The 20,010-nt window shown below is 53.1% G+C and overlaps 5 protein-coding genes across 5 annotated transcripts; all 5 read left to right on the top strand.

The window, feature by feature from the left end:
* Positions 1–362: 362 nt before the first annotated feature.
* BKA78DRAFT_344012 (AAA domain-containing protein) lies at positions 363–2,083 on the top strand (the record flags this gene model as incomplete). The annotated part of the gene is made up of 4 exons (XM_066890439.1): positions 363–655; positions 710–922; positions 978–1,053; positions 1,113–2,083. The coding sequence occupies 4 exons, from the start codon at positions 363–365 to the stop codon at positions 2,016–2,018; spliced, it is 1,488 nt and encodes a 495-aa protein (XP_066744815.1). The 3' UTR covers positions 2,019–2,083.
* A 1,395-nt stretch (positions 2,084–3,478) lies between these two features.
* BKA78DRAFT_353193 (uncharacterized protein) lies at positions 3,479–6,271 on the top strand (the record flags this gene model as incomplete). Its single annotated transcript, XM_066891506.1, has 5 exons — positions 3,479–3,672; positions 3,733–4,068; positions 4,118–4,179; positions 5,659–6,145; positions 6,196–6,271. 5 exons carry the CDS (start codon positions 3,479–3,481, stop codon positions 6,269–6,271), a joined length of 1,155 nt encoding a protein of 384 aa, XP_066744816.1.
* A 7,275-nt stretch (positions 6,272–13,546) lies between these two features.
* BKA78DRAFT_353194 (P-loop containing nucleoside triphosphate hydrolase protein) lies at positions 13,547–14,047 on the top strand (the record flags this gene model as incomplete). The annotated part of the gene is made up of 1 exon (XM_066891507.1): positions 13,547–14,047. The coding sequence occupies one exon, from the start codon at positions 13,547–13,549 to the stop codon at positions 14,045–14,047; it is 501 nt and encodes a 166-aa protein (XP_066744817.1).
* Positions 14,048–16,910: 2,863 nt separating this feature from the next.
* BKA78DRAFT_295984 (uncharacterized protein) lies at positions 16,911–17,234 on the top strand (the record flags this gene model as incomplete). The annotated part of the gene is made up of 1 exon (XM_066886551.1): positions 16,911–17,234. One exon carries the CDS (start codon positions 16,911–16,913, stop codon positions 17,232–17,234), a length of 324 nt encoding a protein of 107 aa, XP_066744818.1.
* A 1,270-nt stretch (positions 17,235–18,504) lies between these two features.
* On the top strand, positions 18,505–19,356 carry BKA78DRAFT_295985 (uncharacterized protein; the record flags this gene model as incomplete). Its single annotated transcript, XM_066886552.1, has 2 exons — positions 18,505–18,522; positions 18,598–19,356. The coding sequence occupies 2 exons, from the start codon at positions 18,505–18,507 to the stop codon at positions 19,354–19,356; spliced, it is 777 nt and encodes a 258-aa protein (XP_066744819.1).
* Between the last annotated feature and the right edge of the window lie 654 nt (positions 19,357–20,010).

A 20,010-nucleotide genomic window follows, 5' to 3' on the forward strand; every position in this document is an offset into this window, starting at 1 on the left:
CCGGCTGGTGGCGGGCTTGACGCTTGATGGCCCGCCATGACAATACCCAGAGGACACTGTCCAAGCCCGGGTCGCCTCACATGGTGAAAGTAAAGTTTTTCAAAATCAAACATTCAAAGTCCACACCTCAGGTAGGTCGTTACCCCTCGGCCCGCCAATGCCTCCGACGCCCCACGCCGCCATTGGCTCGCCAATCGGCTCCAGAAGTTTTGGCCGCTCTAGTATACTCACAACTCACAGTTCTCTCCGCCGCACCCCAATTCCTGTCCTTTTTCGACCCCTCAAAGCTTTCTTTCCCGCCCTGAGCTCATCCCCATCTTGTCTCACAAGCGCTTCGCACCCGCACTGCACGCACCTCGAAGATGAACGAAGAGAAACTCAAGAATCTCGCCGTTTTCTCCAAAGCTCTCGCAGAAGCTCGCAGCGAGATCGAAAAGAAGCACCTGCGAAACGCAATTGCAAGTATCTACGCCGTTGTAGATGACAAGAAACCTGCTATCAAGAGCGAGAAGAAGGAAGAGGCCCCGGAGAGAAAGCTTGATGGCACTCCCGATGTCATCGACCTCACCTCCGATGATGAAACCCCACCTTCTCGTCAGCGCTCAGCGACGGTTATCCACCAGACCACAGAGCAACAGGACCAGCAGTCACAGTCGTAAGCACTCCCTCTTTGCTTTCTGTCTATTTGAATCTGACCACTGTCAATCAGACGCCTTTCGCCTACCAGCGGTGATGCCCCGCCTACCCGCAAGCACGCGGCCACGGACGTAGGACAGCCTGCCGCAAAAAGAGCTCGCGGCGACAAGTCACCATCATCGCCGGCTGCGTCGGCCCAGAATTCGCCAGCCCGGGAAAGTAACAATGACTCCGGAGCTGAGAAGACCAGAGAGTCGGCGTCGGGAAACGAGCCGTCGCCAGCCCCGTAAGTACTCTACTAGTTTGCTTCTCGTTCGTTTGGATCTGACATTGTCATTCAGCCCCCGTCGGTCTCGCAATCATAGCCCCCCTACTGTTGCGCTCAACTTTGAGCAAATTTTCTCCGGTGACAAGATGGTGCGCGTCTACCTTACAGTCGTGTCTTCCATGACGACGTGTTGACCTCCCCGGCGAAGCAAGACCTCGTCTTTGCGCCGCACACGTCGAGATTCGAAGCGTGCTTGCGAGACGAATTCGGCGTCAAAGACCCACGCTCGGTCGCCCTCTTTGACGTGTCGCCAGGATTCTCAGTCACTGATGCGCCCGGATCCCACCGGAACCATGTCAACCTGACCGTCGTCATGCATGCGGTCAGCAGCCTTGCAAAGCACGGCATTGATGCTTCGGACATCTGCGTTCTCGTTCCATACCTGGGGCAGCTTTACCAGTTCACGATCACCAGGACTGAAATCGCAGAGGAGAGCATGGAAACTGCCAAGTTGCGCCTCGAGACCTTCGACGCCGTGCAGGGTCGCGAATTCCCTTACGTGATTGTCGACACAGTTCGTAAGGACGGACTCGGATTTCTGGGCGAGGCCAACAGGCTGAACGTGGCTTTATCGCGAGCTCGATTTAGTCTCATCGTCGTCGTCAATTGCTCCAACCTCGCCGATTGCGACAATTGGAGGCAGTCTTGGCTTTACAAGGTTGTCTCCAACATTGAGAGGTCCGGCAACCAACCGAGGGTTCACTTCGACGAGAACGCGGTGTCGGCTCTGCCAACTTACCCAGAGGCGCTCGAGTTTGAGTGGGAAGACCCCCCCCCACCCCCCCCCCCAACCGATGATGTCGACGGCGCTGTCCCTTCCGAGGAAGCTGTTGCAGAGGAGGCTGGCAACGAGCCCGAGCCCGAGTCATCTACTGCCGACGCGAACTTCGACGACAGCGCTGTTCCCCCACCTGTTGCGGACGAAGTTGACCCCTTCGGCGTCGACAACGCGCGTACCTTGCATTGGACAAGTCCCGAGGAGGAGGATATCCACACGGAGGCCGTGGGATCTCGTGACGACGACTACATGTATGATGAGGGACAGTGGAACTGATATCGGAGGCACTTGAATTCTAAGCTGGATCGTTGACAGACAAGGGCAGGTCGATTGAACAGGGGATTGCTTTTCATGACATCGAAAACCACAAAAAGAATTTGATGAATGTACTTCCACGCAAAGAGAGACTCCAAAGCTCCGTGATATTCGCAAATAGATGTTCCACGGCTAGTTCACGACTGTTTCGTCTACTACCCTGAAGACCAATAAAACCACTTGCACTCGTTTCCGGCACACGAAACGTCGCCACAATGCCGGCATCTATCTTCTGGAGGCTCCGCGGTCGTCTGACTGCCAGTGCGCAACATTCCACTGCTCGAAATTTGAAACGAAATCGCTGGCTTCTTTTTGTTTCTAACTCTGTGGCTTACTTTATGGAATCATTCCGAATTGCAAAGCTGTGGACAACAGAGGGAGTAGGTATCAAATTGTCCAAGTTTCAAATGGTGGTCTGTGTGCACAAGGAGCATTCAAGCATTCGGCGGTCTCGAGGCGGAGGGATTATAGCTCATGGATCGATAGCCACAAGGAGTGATCAAGCACTTGCGCTCTCTTTTGTGGCCAACTTTGCCACTTTCTCGGGAGGTAGGTGACTTGGGCGGTGGGCAGGAGGTTAATGTCTGGGAAAAGCCCGACCAAGCACCTGGCCGGCAAGTTGTGGCAGCTTGCTTCAGCGCTGGCACAGTGAAAGGCTCTTCTCGCGGGCGGCTTCACGAACTCTTTTCACCACCCGCCCTACTCGCAACAATTGTTGCCCGAAGCCTCCCAGCCCGCCTCCAACAATTGTTTCCCGGAATCCCACATCTCTGAGGTACGCCACTCCGTGCCCCATCACGACCCTCCATGGCAAGATACACAAGCCTACCAGCCGTCTCACCACTCGACAACGCCTGCCATACGTGACATTGCGTCACTCACAGGATAGGCTTTAGGCCTGCCCATCGAACTTCTGCAACTCTCCACCGACGTGTTCAACAATTGTTGCCCGGAAGCCTGCCAGCCCGCCGACCACTCGACAACGCCTGCTGGAAGTCTACTGACATGGGCCTGCCGCTGGATGGCCCACCATTGACAATGCCTGTCGGAACTGGTCCGCAAGGACCAGACACAGGATCGCCTTTAGGCCTGCCCAATGGTAAGTCGCCTGCCCCGGTGCATTCGAAGCTACTTTGACTAGCCTGCGAAGAATCGCCACTGCCTCGTTTTGGAACTCTGGAGCGTGACTGACTCTGCCTCCGATAGCATAACCAACCCGCCCTTCTCCCACGTCTACTCTCTCTCCATCTGCTTCACCCTCAAAGTGTTGCAGTGGTCAGCCGTCTCTCATCAGCTTTCATCGTCGTCCAACCGAAGCGTCTCCGTCCCATCTCTCCAAGTGATCGTCTGAGACCCGCGTCACCCGTCTGTCACCCCGAACCTCATATTGAACACCGAACTAACCCTGTGTGATGTAGACCATGTCCAGTCCAAGCACGGCCGATCTCGTCGAGCGACTCGCTCGCGAAACGGAAAGATCCTCTTCCAAGGTCGAGCGCGAGAGTTTCGCTCGCATGGCCCTCGCCCTCATGGACAAGAAGAGAGACAAGGCCGGAGAGGGAACGGGAATGCCGGCTCCTGCCCAGAACGAGCCGCGTCTTGCCACTCCCCAAATGTAAGTATTTGCTCTCCAAGAGATCCGAAATATTTGCAGCCTGGCTGATCAAACATGCAGCAAGCGTCGCGTCTCAACCCCGCCCTCCCGTCAAATCAACAACCTCACGGGATCCTCTCCGGCACGCGAGCTGCCCGAGGCCCTCCTGCTTCAGACGAGGTCTTCCGCGAAGTCAGATGACGACGACACCCCTGAGGCTTCTGGTGGACAATCCGAGCGCGTCGTTGAGTCTGTTGAACTCGGCCGCACTGCGCAGTCCATGGAGCTTGGCCGCGACACTCCTCTTATTCCGCCCAACCGCGTCGTTCAGTCCGTTGAAGTCGGCCGCACTGCGCAGTCCACGGAGCCTGGCCGCGACACTCCTCGTCTTCCGCCCAACCGTGATGTCACAAATGCGTACGTTTTCTCCCTGCGTGCCTTCGACTGGTACTGACAAGCTACACAGAACCCAGACAACCACCAACCAGCCCTTACGCCGTTCAGCCCGCCTGCTGGAGAAGGCGCAAAGTGCGCGGCGTAGACAATGAGACCGCATCGGTGATAGTTTCGGAGAGGGAATGGAGTCCTTTCGGGAAGAAAATAGGGGTTTTGCTGGAGTATCCAGAGTGGTTTTGCTGTGATTCTTGCTGCCAAAGATAATGAATGTCGCCTTTTATCAACTCACACGTAATTGAAGTCTTCCTATTGTTCCCAACTACGTTCCAGACTCTGCAGACTTGCTGGGCTTCCAGATTTCGGCCTCTTGTGACGAGTTGACAGGAGTACTCTACGATGAAGACTTGGTGAAGTCCAGCTCGAGTGCATGAGGCGTTTGAATGCTCCCGAGATGCATGCATTTTTTGAAATAGAAAATTTCCGTGTCTCCTTGGTTGCTCCTTTCACTACTCCTGGTCGTTTTTGCCCAGTGTCCTGCTTGCCGCCTGACCTTTGCTATGAAGCATCGGTGCCTAAGTATCGAGCAGCTCTCCGGCCACTCGTGGCAGGCCCCATGCCCGAATCTACCCAGCGATGGGCGAGCGAAAACGATTTTCTCGCGGCGCCTCCAACGGACTCTTTTCACCACCCACCCTGCCCGGCTCTCTGAGGTACGTCGCTCCACCACAACCCTTCAGCGCGACGGCGCAATCGATTCGAATCCTCGCTGACCTTTCGCTCATGAGTGCAGATATGGGAGTCGAGTCTGGACGGGTCCCAGTCGCTAGTCGGCTGGTGGTGGGCTTGACATTTGATGGCCCACCATGACAAGGCCTGCTGGTGGGGTGATGTCCACCAGCCTACAGGCAAATTGCCTTTGCCCGAAAGAGGGGCTCTATAGAAATCTTCACACACAAACACTTTTCCTCACCCGCTCCACCCACTTTCTGAGGTACGTCGCGCCATCTTCACCACGACCTGCCCTCGCAGGATATACGCCGTTTCTGAATGTTTTCTGACCTTGCTTTCGTGATCGCAGATACGAGAGCTGGGCTTGGACTGGTCCCAGCCGCTGGGGTAATGTCCACCGGCCCAGGTCTTTTCTCTCTATTGGGGCCTGCCGATGGATGGCCCTTTGACAATGCCTCAGGAGCCAGTCCTTGCGGGCTGGACACGGGCGCACCTGCTCAGGTCCTTATCAACCCAATCGTAAGTGTTTCCCACAAGGCCGTCGGTTCGCGAAGCTCCGCACCGCACCTGCCGTTGCCGCGCGAAGACCCAAGTTCGCAGCTACCCTCACAGCTTGCTCACGAAAAGGCCAGATCCTCTCAAGTTCCCATCTCAGTCTTCTCTCCCATCTCACTCTTCTCTGCCATCTCACTCTTCTCTGCCATCTCACTCTTCTCTCCCATCTTCCGCAATCCACGTGTCGTCGAACTGTCCTTGTTCCCATCCATCTTCGAGCCGCGCTCGCGTTGACGACATTCTCCCATGTCGAGTGAGTTACGACCTCTCTTTACTCTCAGTCTCCACTCTCAATTGTGCATCGTGCTGACATGTGGACAATTCTAGACATGGATTGGCGCCAGCGCCTGTTGGAGCGGATGGCCACGGCAAGGACTGACCAGGAGTATGACGACCTTGAGATGCTGTTCCTGGCAAGAAGCCGTTCCGAAGCACACGCTACTCCTGGTCCTGCTCAAGAAGAAAACGGCACCGCTCGTCCCTCTCACAACCATGGCACCGCTCGTCCCTCTCACAACCATGGCACCGCTCGCCCCTCTCGCGACGACAACGGCACCGCTCGTATCTCTCACAACCATGGCACCGCTCGTCCCTCTCACGACAATGGCACCGCTCGTCCCTCTCGAAACGACAACAGCACCGCTCGTATCTCTCACAACAATGGCACTGCTCGTCCCTCTCGCAACAACAACGGCACCGTTCGTCCCACTCACAATAACACCCGCATCGCTCGTCGTCCCGTCCGCGACGACGCCCGCATCACTCGTCGTCACGCGCAACCGCGCCAGCTGCAGACGGAATCAGTCGTAAATGCGTACGAATGCTCCTTGAAATAACCACAACTGGTGCTGACAAACTTATTAGACAAGAAGATCTGACGCCTCCTGGTCTCCGCCGTTCAAAGAGAGTTCAGGAGAAGGCCGAAAAGAGCTCAATTTAGAGACGAGATCAGGTACGAGTGGTAGTTGAGGGATGTAGGACAACTGTGCAAGCATAATTCAATATTTTGTTCCTTCTCAGACATTAAATGGCCCAATGCGTGATGAGACATTACTACGAACTTCAACATGACATTGCCCGCTGTCAAGATCGCCATCACTACCAGAAACGTGCCCAGCACCCCTTTCACCGACCTACTGCCCGAAGGTCGCTTTCACATATGTTGCGGTGCTCTTCATCACAATACGTTCACCACCTACAGCAATCGCCTCGATGCCAATTGCAAGCGAATCGAACGAGGAGAAGAAGCCGCCAAGTTCAAGATTCATTGTCTCAAGCCGCCATGCAAGAAGGCGACTGCGGTTCGCGCAAATGTATTTATGCCCACAAAGCGAAGGCAAACCTCAATACCAGCCTGGCGGCAGATATAGTCCTGGTGGCGTAGTGGGAGTAGAGGCGGGCTACGTTCCATCCGGCGAGTACCAGGGTTCAATTCCCTGTCCCGAACCGATAGTTACTAGGCCGGTGCACCGAGTATGCTTGCTTCGGCGAGCAGAAGGAGTGGGGCATACCGCGAACCGAACTGAAGTCCAGTCCAGTCGGGTTCCTGGTTCATAGGGGGTGGGTTTCATACCGCTGACGTCCGCCTGGTGCGGGTGTCGGTTGGCAAAGTTTCCCTTTGCTCTTTTGCCCTTTGGTGACCTTCTTCCTCCGGCTTCCACCATATCACTGCCCCGTAGGCACACGCGCGGGTCTCTACTTTCCTCGTGCTTGAGCTTTTTTTGCGTCTATAGACGTAACGGTCCCCAGAGCAACACCTCCAGTCATTTGGAGTTGAAGTCTCATTATTACCGCATTTGGCATTCCGTGAAGCCATGCAGCATCGTTCGTCTGAGGCTTACGTCTATAGACGTAACGCTCCCCAGCTGCAAATGCTGTCGTAAATCCTCGGATTTTGCCCTCCGCCTTTGCATTCCGCAATCCTGTCGTAACTCCTCAGATTTTGCCCTCCGCCTCTGCACCGAGTGTCCCTCGCCAAAGCCTTCTCAAAAGGGACGTCATCGCCGACCAAATGCTGCCGCTGCTGGCTCCGCATTTTGAGGTCATTGTACTGCAACTTATTTGTCAGTATTGGCAAGCCTGCGAGATAGCCGCTCATTTGGTGCGCGAAATCCTCGCCAGACGTGGCTTTGCAACGTGCTTTCTGTGACCAAGTCACTTCGCGTGGATTCAGGGAGCCCTCGTGCACCTGATGGCGAACATCCAACCCACTTTCAATTGCTGAGGACAATGCGCCATCGCCGTGCATTTGGTGCGCAATATCTTTGCCAGGCGCGGCGTTTAAGCGCGCTTTTTGCGTCCAAGGAGTCTTCGTGCTCCTCGTGTTGAGCATCGGCCTGCATGTATGCCAATCAACCGAGTCACAAAGTGCGTTCGAGCACGCTGTCTGCGGCCAAGTCGCTTTGCATGCGTCCATGGAGTCATCTCCAGGCGTGGTGTTGCAATACTCTGTCTGCGGCCAAGTCGATGTGCCGGCGGCCGTGGAGTTCTCGTACACCTGGTGGCGAGGGTCGGCCTTCACGAAACGCCTACACGGAATCATCGAGGTCACAAGGTGCTTTCGAACATGCTGTCTGCGGCTAAGTCTCTTCCGTCTCGTGCATCCAGGGAGTCTTCGTGCTCCTCATGTTGAACATCGGCCTACGTGATTGCGAATCAGTCAAGTCCCCGGGCTCAGTCGACAGCGAGCGCGTCAACTGCGATTGCGCGCAGTGATTCTCATGCCAATGGAAGACAGCGGGGATGGCGCGTCAGGGGTTTCGTTGCAGTGCGCTTTTCGCGACTAAGTCGTTTCGCGCGCGTCCAGGGAGCTCTCGTGCACCTCGTGTTGAGCTTCAGGTAGCGCGAATCAGCAAAGCCACAAGGCGCATTCGCCAGGGAGCGCATCGTCCGCAATGGCGTAACCAGTGATCTTCGTACAAGTGGAGCACGGCATGGACGGCGGGGCAGTCATGGCAAGCCTGCGACTCCGGCGACACGCGGGCATCGGATGCACTGTGCACAGTCATGGAAGGGAGATTGTTCACGACGCGATCATTGAAACAGTCACGCGAGAGGACGACTTTAGAGTTCAGAGTGAAGAGCCTTTTGTAATTTGCTATAGAGCGAGCTTTCAAAAGGGGGGAGAGGGAATCGAGTGCGCATTTTTTTACAGCGGGGAGCGCTGATCCCCAGAGAATGGGCCTCATGGGCGCCAGGATGAAGAGGGGAAAAGCTTGTGCATTTTGAAATGGGAGCACTGAACCCGACCACGCAGAGAAGAAGATGAGGAAAAGGCTGGAGAGTGGCTTGTTAGCAACGTGACATGAAGATGGCAAACTGCTGAACTTACTTTTTGTTTTTTTGAAGTTTTTTTGAGCATCCAGAAAGCCAGGAAGAAAAGCCGGACAAATCTGCAAAGTGTATCAGTAACATGATTTGGTGTAGACAGAGACATGTGCTCACCTGGACTGGAATTCTTTTCGTTTTAGATTTTTGTAGAGCCTGTGTTGGTGGACACCACCCCACCAACAGGCATTGTCAACGGCATGGCTCATCTGCAGGCAGAACCAAAACCGCAAAGTTGTACCTGGGGAAAGGTGTTAGCAGACAATCAAGTTCAGCGGCAACGAAAAGACAACCTACCAGAAGCGTGTTTCGAAAGGGCCCCATCGGGCGCAAGAAAACCTGGGCTGGTTGGACATTACCCCAACCAGCAGGCATTGTCAAGACTGTGGCTCGTCCAACGGCGGAACCACGAGTTGCGCTTTTTGGTCTGTGCGCATGAACAGGACTGACAAGATTCAAATTTTGAGGTAGAAGGACCTAAGCAGGTGTCCCCGTGTCTGGCCCGCGAGTGCAAAGCCAGCTCCTAAGGGCTTGTCGGGCGGTGGTTCGTCGAGCGGCGGAACCACCTGTTTGCGCATTTTGGCCTGAGCGCTGAACAGGGTCGGGGTGGAGAAGAAAGGATGAGAGTTGGAAGAAAGAGCATTGAACTCAAAGTATGGAGAAGGGAGAATGCTGGTGCATTTTGGCCAGTTTATTTGTGTTCTGGTCATGATGGGAGCACTGAACCCGAACCAGCAGCCTTTAAGGCGTTCCTGTGTCTGGTCAGAAGACCAGCTCCGGCAGGCATTGTCGTTTCGGCGGCTCATCCGACGGCAGAGCCACCTGGTTGCGCATTTTGTCCTGAGCGCTGAACAGGTTTGGGATGTGAATGAGAGGATGAGGGCGGAAGGTTTGATTCTGCGCATTTTGCGACGTCGGGGAGCGCTGAACCCCAAAGACTGAGCCGAAAGGGCGTCATGGTGTTGAAAGGGAAAGCCTGTGCGTTTTGCAGTTTTTGGTCATGATGGGAGCACTAAACCCGGACACACATTGTTGACAACGGGGCCCTATCGGACGCAAGAAGACCTGAGCTGGTTGGACATGACCCCAACCAGCAGGCATTGTCGGGTGGAGGCTCGTCGTATGGCAGAGCCGCCTGGGTACGCTTTTTGCCTGAGCGCATGAACAGGGCGATTTTGACGATTGACAAAGGGCTCGAGCGACGATTCAGGGCAAGAGCGGGTCAAAATCTTTTCCTGATTTCTTTTGTCAGCAACACGAGTTGGTGTGGATAGACAGATGTGCTTACCTTTTTTTGTTTTTTGTTTTTTGTTTTGTGTGTGAAGATTTCTATAGAGCCCACTCTTTCGGGCAAAGGCAATTTGCCTGTAGGCTGGTGGACATCACCCCACCAGCAGGCCTTGTCAGGTCGGTGGCTCATCATACGGCAGAGCCACCTGGTTGCGCATTTTGGCCTGAGCGCGGAACAGGGTCGGGAAGGAAGAGAGAAAACGGAGAGAAAAGGGTTGAAAAAAGACTGGGGCGCGGCACCTCGCGCACCGCCCAGTGTTAACTTGGCAGTGGAACTTCAAGCGGTAGGTCCACCTAATTGTGCATTTTAGCCTAAGTACTGAACAGGGTTGGAATGGTAGAGAGAGAGCTATAGGAGAGAAAAAGAGTTAAGTCTATAGAACCTTTAATTAGTATTTAAATTAGAGATATATATTAGGGTGGTTACTTACTAGAGAAAGGGAGAAAAAATAAGAGTTTACTTTATCTATATAAGGTGCTCCTAAGAATTAATAGTATTAACTAGGCCTTATCTTAGTAGACTATTAAATAGTAGGACTACCTAGTTGTATATTTTATTCCTAAGTACTAAATAGGTTTAGTATATAAGATAGAGGATAAGGGAGGAAGGAAGGCTTAAGCTTAAGTTTATAGAACTTTAGTTAGTACCTAAGTATAAGATAGGAAAGAGGGTGGTTGCTTACTAGAGAAAGAAAAAAACTTTACTTTATCTATATAAGGCGCTCCTAGGGGTTGATAGTGTTAATTAGGTATTATTATATATTGGATTATCTAGTAGTAGATCTAGCATAGTAAAGAAAGAGTGAGAGGGAGGAAAAAGTTAAAAGGTGACTGGGGTGTGGTACCTCACACACCGCCCGGTGTTGATGTGGTGGTGGACCGTCAAGCGGCAGGTCCACCTGGTTGCGCATTTTGGCCTGAGCACTGAACAGGGTCGGGATGGAAGAGAGGGATGAAGGAAAGAGGAAGGTAAGTCTGCAGAACCTTTGGTTAGTGCCTGAGCCTGAGATGCGCAAGAGTGTATTCGCTTACTGGAGGAAGGGAGAAAAAACAAGAGTTTACTTTCACCGTGTGAGGCGACCCGGGATAGGACAGTGTCCTCTGGGTATTGTCGATGAGATCATCCAGCGGCAGATCCAACATAGCGAAGTGAGAGTGAGAGGGAAAAAAAGTCGAAACGTGACCGGGGCGCGGCACCTCGCGCACCGCCCGGCGTTGACGTGGTGGCGGACCGTCAAGCGGCAGGTCCACCTACCAGCCGACCAGCGACTGGGACCCGACCGAGCTCAACTCCCGTATCTGCAAAAGTGTCAGTGATCTTGATCAGTTGGTGTTGTCGTGGTGGGGCATACCTCAGAGAGTCGGGCAGGGCGGGTGGTGAGAAAGGTTCGTGGAACTCAGGTGGGCGGAAGATATTTAAGCACCGCGCACCCTCGCTTACGTTGCCGCTTCGGGAGTGCGTGGGTAGATGCGGACGCAAAGGGAAGCGCGCCTTCCTCGCCCGCCTTCACCTGCCGCTCGACCACCTGCCCCAACCCCGCGGCAGCTTTTCTCCACTGCGCAGCCATCTATCTTACTAACACAAGCGCACCGCGAATCCGCTCAACGGCATGCCAGCCAGAAAAAGGCCTTGGTATTGTCAACACAATTCAACGTTGCCAGTAAGCCCCGACATCCTACGCTTTTCGCACATCGCTGACATCGAGCAGATCCCAGAAAAATCCTCGACCGCTCCCTCGCTTCACAAAGCTCCTCAAGACCACTTCAACGAAAAGTCCTTTTCTCTTCGTCTCCAGGAACTCTGCTCGAAGCATCTCTGGCCGGTCCGTAGCACATTCTGACAGGAGTCGTTTTTTGCTTGCCTACCCCAGTCACCAGCACATAGTGCCGAGATTCCGCAGTAGAAACCGGAGACACGCCTTTGCGCCCGGAGAGCAATAGCCAACATTGGGGCGACCGCAAACACCGCGCTCAAAGTCCTGAGATTGCTTTTCGACTTGTCAAGGCTCATTCAATACCCTTGAGGAGCGTTGTGAAGGAGTTCAAGAGCAAGGCATGTCGTCGAAAACAACTTGCAGGGGTCCTGAAAGCGCTAGCCGCGTGTAGAAATTTCTGGGGCTGCGCGACCATGGATCGCCGGCCCGCAAATCCTTCGCCCCCACGCCAACAGTGCCGGTGTGGCGGTGCTCCAGCGTCCAAGCTTCACGTCCCGGCCAATTCCGCTGTCGAAGAAAACACCCGGACCGCAGCAGCCCCTCGCTCGCGAGAAACGTCTGAATTGGAGACGAACACAGGAAGATACGAAGGTCGCCGCGACTCCGGAGCCAGGAAATGGTGTTTCACTGGCGCGTTGCGTTGCCAGCGCGTCCTGAAGCCATTTTGTGGTGGCAAGATCTACGCCGCCTCAAGCAAGACTTTTTCAACGCTTTGGGATGCGGGCGGACTTTTTGGGTCGTTTCTTGGTTGTTCCATCGCAATCGGAAAGACAACCCCTTTTCTTGGGCAGATTCTCCGTATCCAGATCTTTCTTTGGCACAAACGACATCCTTACAAGAAGCAGGTGAAGTTTGGGAAGAGCAGATTGACCATTGGAACACATGGATACCATTCACTTGCACAACAGATGACCATGTTCGCAAATGCTTGCAAATAGGCCGAAAGCTCAGGTGCAATTATGAAAGGCCCAGACCATGTCGAACAAGAGCGCGATCGGAAACGCAAGTAGTGGAACAATGATCCGAAGAGAAGGCCTTTGGCGTGTCGAGTAGCAGGTGTTATGGCGTGGGCGTAAAGAACTGTCGGTGGTTTATGAGATTCAGGAGCCCTAGATTGCCCCGGGTTTCTGGCTTTACGTCTTTCAGCGTCGTCAAATTGGTCTATCACAATCGGAAAGCCAACAGTCATTGCGCAATCACATCGGATTCACGCAAAACAGGGGCATTCGAATGCTCCCTTTGGGCGCGCAGTCTGTCTTTCCGGAACAATATTTGCGATCTCGAGCGCAGCGGTAAGCCCACTTCACTGCCCAAATTCTGTGTGCTCACACAAATGTCAATACAGGCTCTTGCCAAACAGCCGATGCCTTGGAAACAGGTGAGATCAGATATAAAATGCAGAATCATTCTGTCATTTCGTGACCAAATTTGGTCGCCATTCTCCTGTCCCAAGCACATCTTCAGCCAACGTATAAAGGCGCCTAAGGAACGCACTGTCGCCAATATATACTCTTTGGCCAAAAACCTATTCTAGCTCTTCGTGCTGAGTCTCGTGAGCAGCTCAATGATTCATCAAATCTTGGATGTGTTTCTCTACGCGCTTGGAGTCCCCTTCGCCTCAATCAATTCCTCCATCAAGGGACACGACAAAACCATTCTTTGGAACGAGTTTGGAATAACGCACGGCACTATCGACACAAGCGTGCATAGTCAACTCGTGCAGCTCACGTCAAACTGCCAATTCGGCAACATGCTCAGGAGAGTAGGTACCATGTCCGTCGACCGAGCACAAGCTGAAAGACCACGATGACGCTGGTTTTCACTTCCTCTTCACGAGCACAGTCAACACAGAGCTTCCTGAGTACAACGACGCCGAGCAGAAAATGAAGTATATTTGCACGCTCTCGCCCAAGTGGGGATTTTTGGCTGGCATCATCAAGCAGGTCGTCCTGGATCGGAAGAAGAAGCTGCTCATCTTCGTGAGCAGTCCTATGATCCAACAAATCTTGGATGTGTTCCTCCACGCGCTTGGAATTCCCTTCGCCTCAATCAATTCATCCGTCAAAGCGCACGATAGAACCATTCTTTTCCAGAGATTTGATGACCCTCTGGATGACATCATGATCATGACCGTCAATGTCAATCTGAGCTCCTCCTCTTTCAACGCGCAGCACGGCTGTCATATCTCCGTGCTCTTGGAATTTCCGTCTTGGCCGTCCCCACGTCTCTTTGACCAACTCATTGCTCGCACCTGGAGAATTGGTCAAAAAGAACAACCGCTCTTCGTCCTCGTGACAACCCTCGCAACGTATGACCAAGTATTGCAAGGAAAGTTTGTCCGCAAGGCCATCATCCAGAATGCGATCCTGGCCAATATTCCCTGAAGAGGATGTCAAAAATATATATTTGGATGATTTCATGGCATCTGATGAGGTTCTTCCGTCCTGGCGCCACTACCAGACGACTCTTGCTTGTGCAATCCCGGTTGCATCTGACAATCAAGTCACCAGCAAAAGACCCGTGGAAAACACGACCAGGACGGCAAATGTCCCCGCGCCAGTCAAGCCGTCGGCTTCAGGACCAACCAGCGCGAATCCCATCGTCCCATCCAACACGGTCCGCGTCGATCCGGCCAGTGCCACTCCCGTCGCCCCGACCAAGGCCCCGACAACCACGGCTGCCATCAAGCGTCATTCCGCGCGTAATGGCGAGTCCTGGCTGTGCCGCCTTAACCCGTACACGACTGCAGTCCTGCTGCTGAGCGGACTAGTGGACGCCAGCAAGATTTCGGAAAGGACTTGGGAGAATACCCAGTTCCGTCTCGACGCGCGTTGGCCAGCTCGTCATGGCAAGGACTTGGGCTTCAACCTTGACAAGTGGACTTCCATTCTCATGGACCTGCCGCCCTACACGTACTTCGTGCTGCGCTCGAACACCGGCACGCAGACTTTGAATTTGCCATCAGAATTTAGTCAGTCTTGTCCTGCACCACTGGTAGAGCAGATTGGGAATGCAACGTCACTACTTGGTGCAGCAAACAACACCTTCATATATCCAAGTATACAGATTTCGAAGTGCGAGGCATGATTGGGTGGTCAAGCATCTCGACGTGGTCGACACAGGACTGGATATGGAGAAAGGAAAAAGAGAGGCGAAGAGAGAGAGACGAAGGCCACGGCGAAGAGACTGTGGTCCTACGTGCACCGAAAGACGTGACGGTAAGTCCGTTGTTCCTATCTTCATCCGCAAGCGCGATGTTTGCAGGGGATTAACTTACTCTACTCTAGGAAGCCGTTCCAAATCTGGATTTCATCGAGAAGATCGAGTCAGCTTGTCTCAGCCCTTGGCCATCATCCTGAAATCACCTGATATGCAAGCCAGAGAGGCCTTCGCACTGCCGATGGCACAATTGAAGAAGTTGGTCATCTTTTTGGAGCAGTTTCGACCCGATCTTGTCCAGATGCAGCACCACTTGTCCAAGAGCTGTATGAGAAGCAGTCACAAGTCTGCGAACTGATGGACACGCAATTTTGCAGCCTCATGGAATTTGACGTGGAAGAACTTTTTCAGGAGGGGTTGAGAGGGTATAAGCGTCTTTTATATTAAATTGCACAAATGAGGTTGTCCAAGGTCAGTAATGCTGAGACACACCAATCGCGGCCAAAACTGCATCGTCCTTGCCGGCTCTGCTCTGCTCTGCTCTGCAGCACAATACCACACCTCCTACAACCACCAGTTGTAGACAAAAGGAGCTTTCCTTTTTCTTCTTAAGAGAAACCTCCATATCCAACACCCACCAGCTACAGCAACCTCAGCTTCGAGATTCTTAGAAGTCAGGTATGCTAAATACTCAAAGCGCGATTAGTGCTAAGCCCTCCCAATGATCCCTACTAGCAGCCACATTGGAATGCTAACTGACTCAAGACTAGCAATGCCGCCCAACGGGAACGACCGCATCACGGTTGTCTGGACATGGAGAAAGCCTGGAGATGAGGAGCAGCAAGCTTACGCGCTTGCAGCATGTTGGTTTGCCGCGCAGAAGTCCGACAGCGGCGTCGTGGCCTTCAATATCCGGTACGTACTTGCTTGGAGATGCGTTCAAACAAGACCCTAACTCGCACTTTAGAGGCCTCCCCCCTGACTGGACAACCATCAATAGAAAAAGATTCCCTGACAAGACATATATCAATCTTGGTGTCAAAAGCCGAGAGCATAAGGCGGCTGGGAAATGTCGTGGCGTTCAACATCAAGTAAATGCTCGCACGCGCGCTTGGAAATATTGACAGACGACACGGAAGCTCCAGAGGGAGATCAGCCGTCAGTCATTCGTGAGGGCTGCTGGTTCGTGCTTGGGAAGAGGGGCGGATGCCACAATGCGCCGTTGAGATGAGATTCGTGGTGATTCGGGTGGTCTGTCTTGCCTGTGGCGCATTTGATAGAGCGAGAAGCGACTGCGGATGGAAACCAGTCGCGAGAAATACTGCTTGGAATGGGAGACTGTGAGATAGGTGTTAAAGGACAACATTCGAATTGAGACCACATGAACTCTGGATTTGCCAGCTCATGTTGTCTTTGTACAGGACTGTGTTGTATGTTAGCCGACAAAAAGCGAAAAGTCAAAAAAGAAATTTTTCCGTCGCCGAGAATCGAACTCGGGTCTTTGGATGACAAAGGAACGAGAGTCATACCCTCTACCTGACTAGTGCAAGCTCCTCCACAGCGTGAACCTTATGGTCCAACTGGGCTGTCATACAGCCTGCGTTACGGGCTTGTCATCCGAATGTGCTACCACTGCACCACGACGGATTGTTTGTTAAAAGTAGGACGGCGAATTCGATTTATTACTTCGAGGCTGGATGATTTCTGGATTTTTGCCGCTGGCGCAGTCGAGGTGCCTTCGTTGGAGCTTTCGCCTCGCCACGCCTCTGGCTTGATTGGCTCGCGCCATCGAGTCTCGCACCTCAACCTCGTCGCGACGAGACGTTCGTCAAATCGTCCTCCATCTCCCCTTCTTGAGGGAGCAAAATTGTCAGCACACATGACTACGACTACTCCCTGTGACTCTACACACAAGACTTGGTGAGCTCCAGTGTCAAGTAAAAAACGCGCTTGAATGCTCCTTGGATGTAAACAATGATTTTGACATGGAGACTTTCTACTACTTTACGGCTGCTCCCACTCAGCTGCGTTTTCCTTGATCGAGCTCCCTGTTTCCGCGGAGTCTCAGGCCTCGTCAACTTCCACGTCATGTTTAACAGACCCGAGGACATTGGCGAAGACGACAAGCAGACCCTCCTGCTATGGTCCGACTATGTGCTCCGCACTTGGCTGAAGACGGCTGAGGCAACTTTCTGCCACCGCATCCTGAGATTCGCCCGCCCCTATACACCGCCAACGTTCAAGGACGACACGGCCTACTTCAACTATTGGAAGCGGATGCCAATGACGACGACTCATCCTGGTCTTCAGGACCTTCCAATCAAAGTCACGGTCGAGTCCACGGCCAGACGCTCGTCTCAAAAAGAGCGGGACATTTCTGGCGATTACGATCTGGACGTTGCCGACGTGTGATCGAAATTGCCCTCCAAGTCATTCATCTTCGTGGCGGCACTCGACCGCGTACATGGATATCTGCCTTGGCTTCCTACTCAGAGCCACGGGCTGCTCTTACTACATCACTCGGGCGGTTGCACATTGCGTTTTCCTCCTTTTCAGCTCGTCTTAATGGCAACACTCGGCCCCATACATATCTTCCTTTGCTTTTTATCCAGAGCCACGGACTATTCTCACCACATCACCCAGGCGTACCCACACTGCTTTTTCTTCCCTTTCAGCTCGGACTTCATTCTCTGCATTCATAGTCTTCACACGCTCTCCCTCTCCCTTTTTCTTTATAGTTCTAGGTTTATCACAGCATCCAAAGTCATACCGGGGATCAAACAATTACTTTGCAAAGCCAACTTCTCCTTCTCATATATAGTGACATGTGTGGTGATCTATTCAGTGCCATCCCGCTGGGTTTTATTCGCTTCAAGGCGATACACACGTGCGAGGCCAATGCGACGCCGCGTTGATGCGCCCGCTACAAGCCGAGCACACAGAGGGCAGCAAAAGCAATGATAACTTCGAGGCGGTGTACTCGAATGCTTCTTGTAGTCATGTTCTCACATTTCGTCATTTGTTAAGTCAAAAATTGAGATATGTGTATGCAGGGAGTGATCAATACCTTGCTCTCTAAAGACTTGAATGTTTAAGCTTTTAAAGGATATCTACAGGGAGCATTCCAACACCCGCACCGCCCTGTAGTTGCCATTTCTTTTGCAACCCACTGTGAGCATTTGGTTCATGCCTGACGCGAACTTGGCTGTCCACTCTCCTTTGTGCGCGTCGCGATTTTCTCTCGGTTGTAGGTCTTTGATCCGTCGCGAACCTCCTCGAACCTCTCGTCGCCTTCCCAACACTGCCACGCAACTCGCACCCATGGCTCATTGACAAGGCCCGATCGACACTGTTGACCCCCGGGAGCGCCTCACACGGACAAAGTAAACGACTCGCACGAAGCTAACGCCCTTCGACGACGCAAATTCGCACTTGGTACCGCCCTCGACATTTGCGGCTACCTGACAAGGCTCGATCGACACTCTCGACCCCCGCGAGCGCCTCACACGGACAAAGTAAAGGATTCACAAACCACACCAACACCTTTCACATCACCCTTCACATCGCCTTCCCATCGCTTTCAAACCACTCCCACACCGACCTTCTTCCTCCGTCTCTCACCACCACTCTCATCATCGTCCTCCATCCACCCGTCACCGCTCCAACCAGAACCTCTCGCACCATGGCAGGCACTCCACCCGTGACGCCCCGCAGACCCAGGTAGACAATCTCATGATCTAGAACCCGAGATTCATGTTGCTGATGTTTGAAGCAGGCCCACCTCACTGAGCCTCGCGACCTCGTGTTCTCGCCTGGCACCAAGCGCAAACGCACCGTTTTCGACGTCGACAAGGAAATCGCCGACACGCCCATCAACAAGGAGTCCGGTCGCACAGAGGTGGTTTTCGTAAAGGACACGAACTACCTCGATTCCCTCAAGAGCGACGAGGACCGGACGGAGTTGGAGCGCGCATTCCAGGCGTCTCACAAAGCACACGAGGTCCCGAAGAAGATCACTGAACTCAGAGCAATGATCTTCTTCGTCTATCACCGCATTGATGGCGCTGACATCAAGAGTCTTGTGAACGTGCCAGAAAATACGTTCAATTTCCTGTGGCTCCACAAAAAACACAAGGACGCGGCGGGCAAGATGCAATGCGACATTCTGGCATGGGTCAAGGATCGGGTCGAGGCAATCTACAAGCGGAACAAGAACAAGGTCCAAAACCCCATCGACCTGGCCGAGATCACGAGTGAGGAACGCGTACAGAAGTTCATCGCGTTCTTCCGCAAGAACCCTGTTGGGATTGCCATCGGGATGTTCAGCCCCACAATCTCAAGCATCATCAACTTCAACGCCATCTACAGGACGCCAGATCACATTGGAGGAGCAGAGTTGGCGGCACTCGTTCGCTGGAGGACTGTGATCTACCAGACGTTCGTGAAGACAGCAGAGGCCGTCTTCCAGCACTACTTTCTACCCATACTTAAACCCGAAGCGGTTACAGAGTACAAGGATGGGGACAGCCTGTAAAAGTACTGGAAGCGCATGCCGGATGAGATTCCTCATCCAGAGCTTCGGTACGTCCCTATCAAGTCAATCGCTCAATGATCGCCGCTGGAATTGGCTTTGGAAAGCGCGGGGAGCAAAGTCCGAGTAGCAAATTCAAATTTGAAGCATTCTTACCAAACAATTCCAGCCTCTCGCCTTCGTGATGACTCCCCGTCCAATTCGACCGGTGGTGGACTACAGATGATTTGTTTTCCCAGCTTATCTGCTTCAATCGAGGCGCAGTGTCCATGTCGCAAATGAAGTGTCCATTTCAAGCGCCCATGCCGAAGTCAATCGCCACGAAGTCGAGACGTGTGTACATTGGGAGCATTCAAATGCCCTTACATCCAGAAACCTCAAAGACCGAAGTTTGCGAAATGATAGCCACAGGGAGCATTCAAGCACCCGTGTTCTGCCTCGAGATTCTCATTTCTTTTGCAGTCACGCGGAGTATAAGACAAGAACACATTGTGAACTGGTGTTCATGGAGTAATTAAAGCAGTAGCTTTCCTTGGGACCTTTGCAGCAGCACTTTTTCCTTCCTTACCTGCTGTTGGCTGAGACATCAATCTTTCCCGTTTCTCTGATCAATGTTCATTCTCAATCCTTGGCTACTCAGCAGGAAGTTCAATCACT

The sequence above is a fragment of the Phyllosticta capitalensis genome (genome assembly GCF_038381095.1).
Source record: "Phyllosticta capitalensis strain CBS 128856 chromosome Unknown BKA78scaffold_5, whole genome shotgun sequence".
NCBI lineage: Eukaryota > Fungi > Ascomycota > Dothideomycetes > Botryosphaeriales > Phyllostictaceae > Phyllosticta > Phyllosticta capitalensis.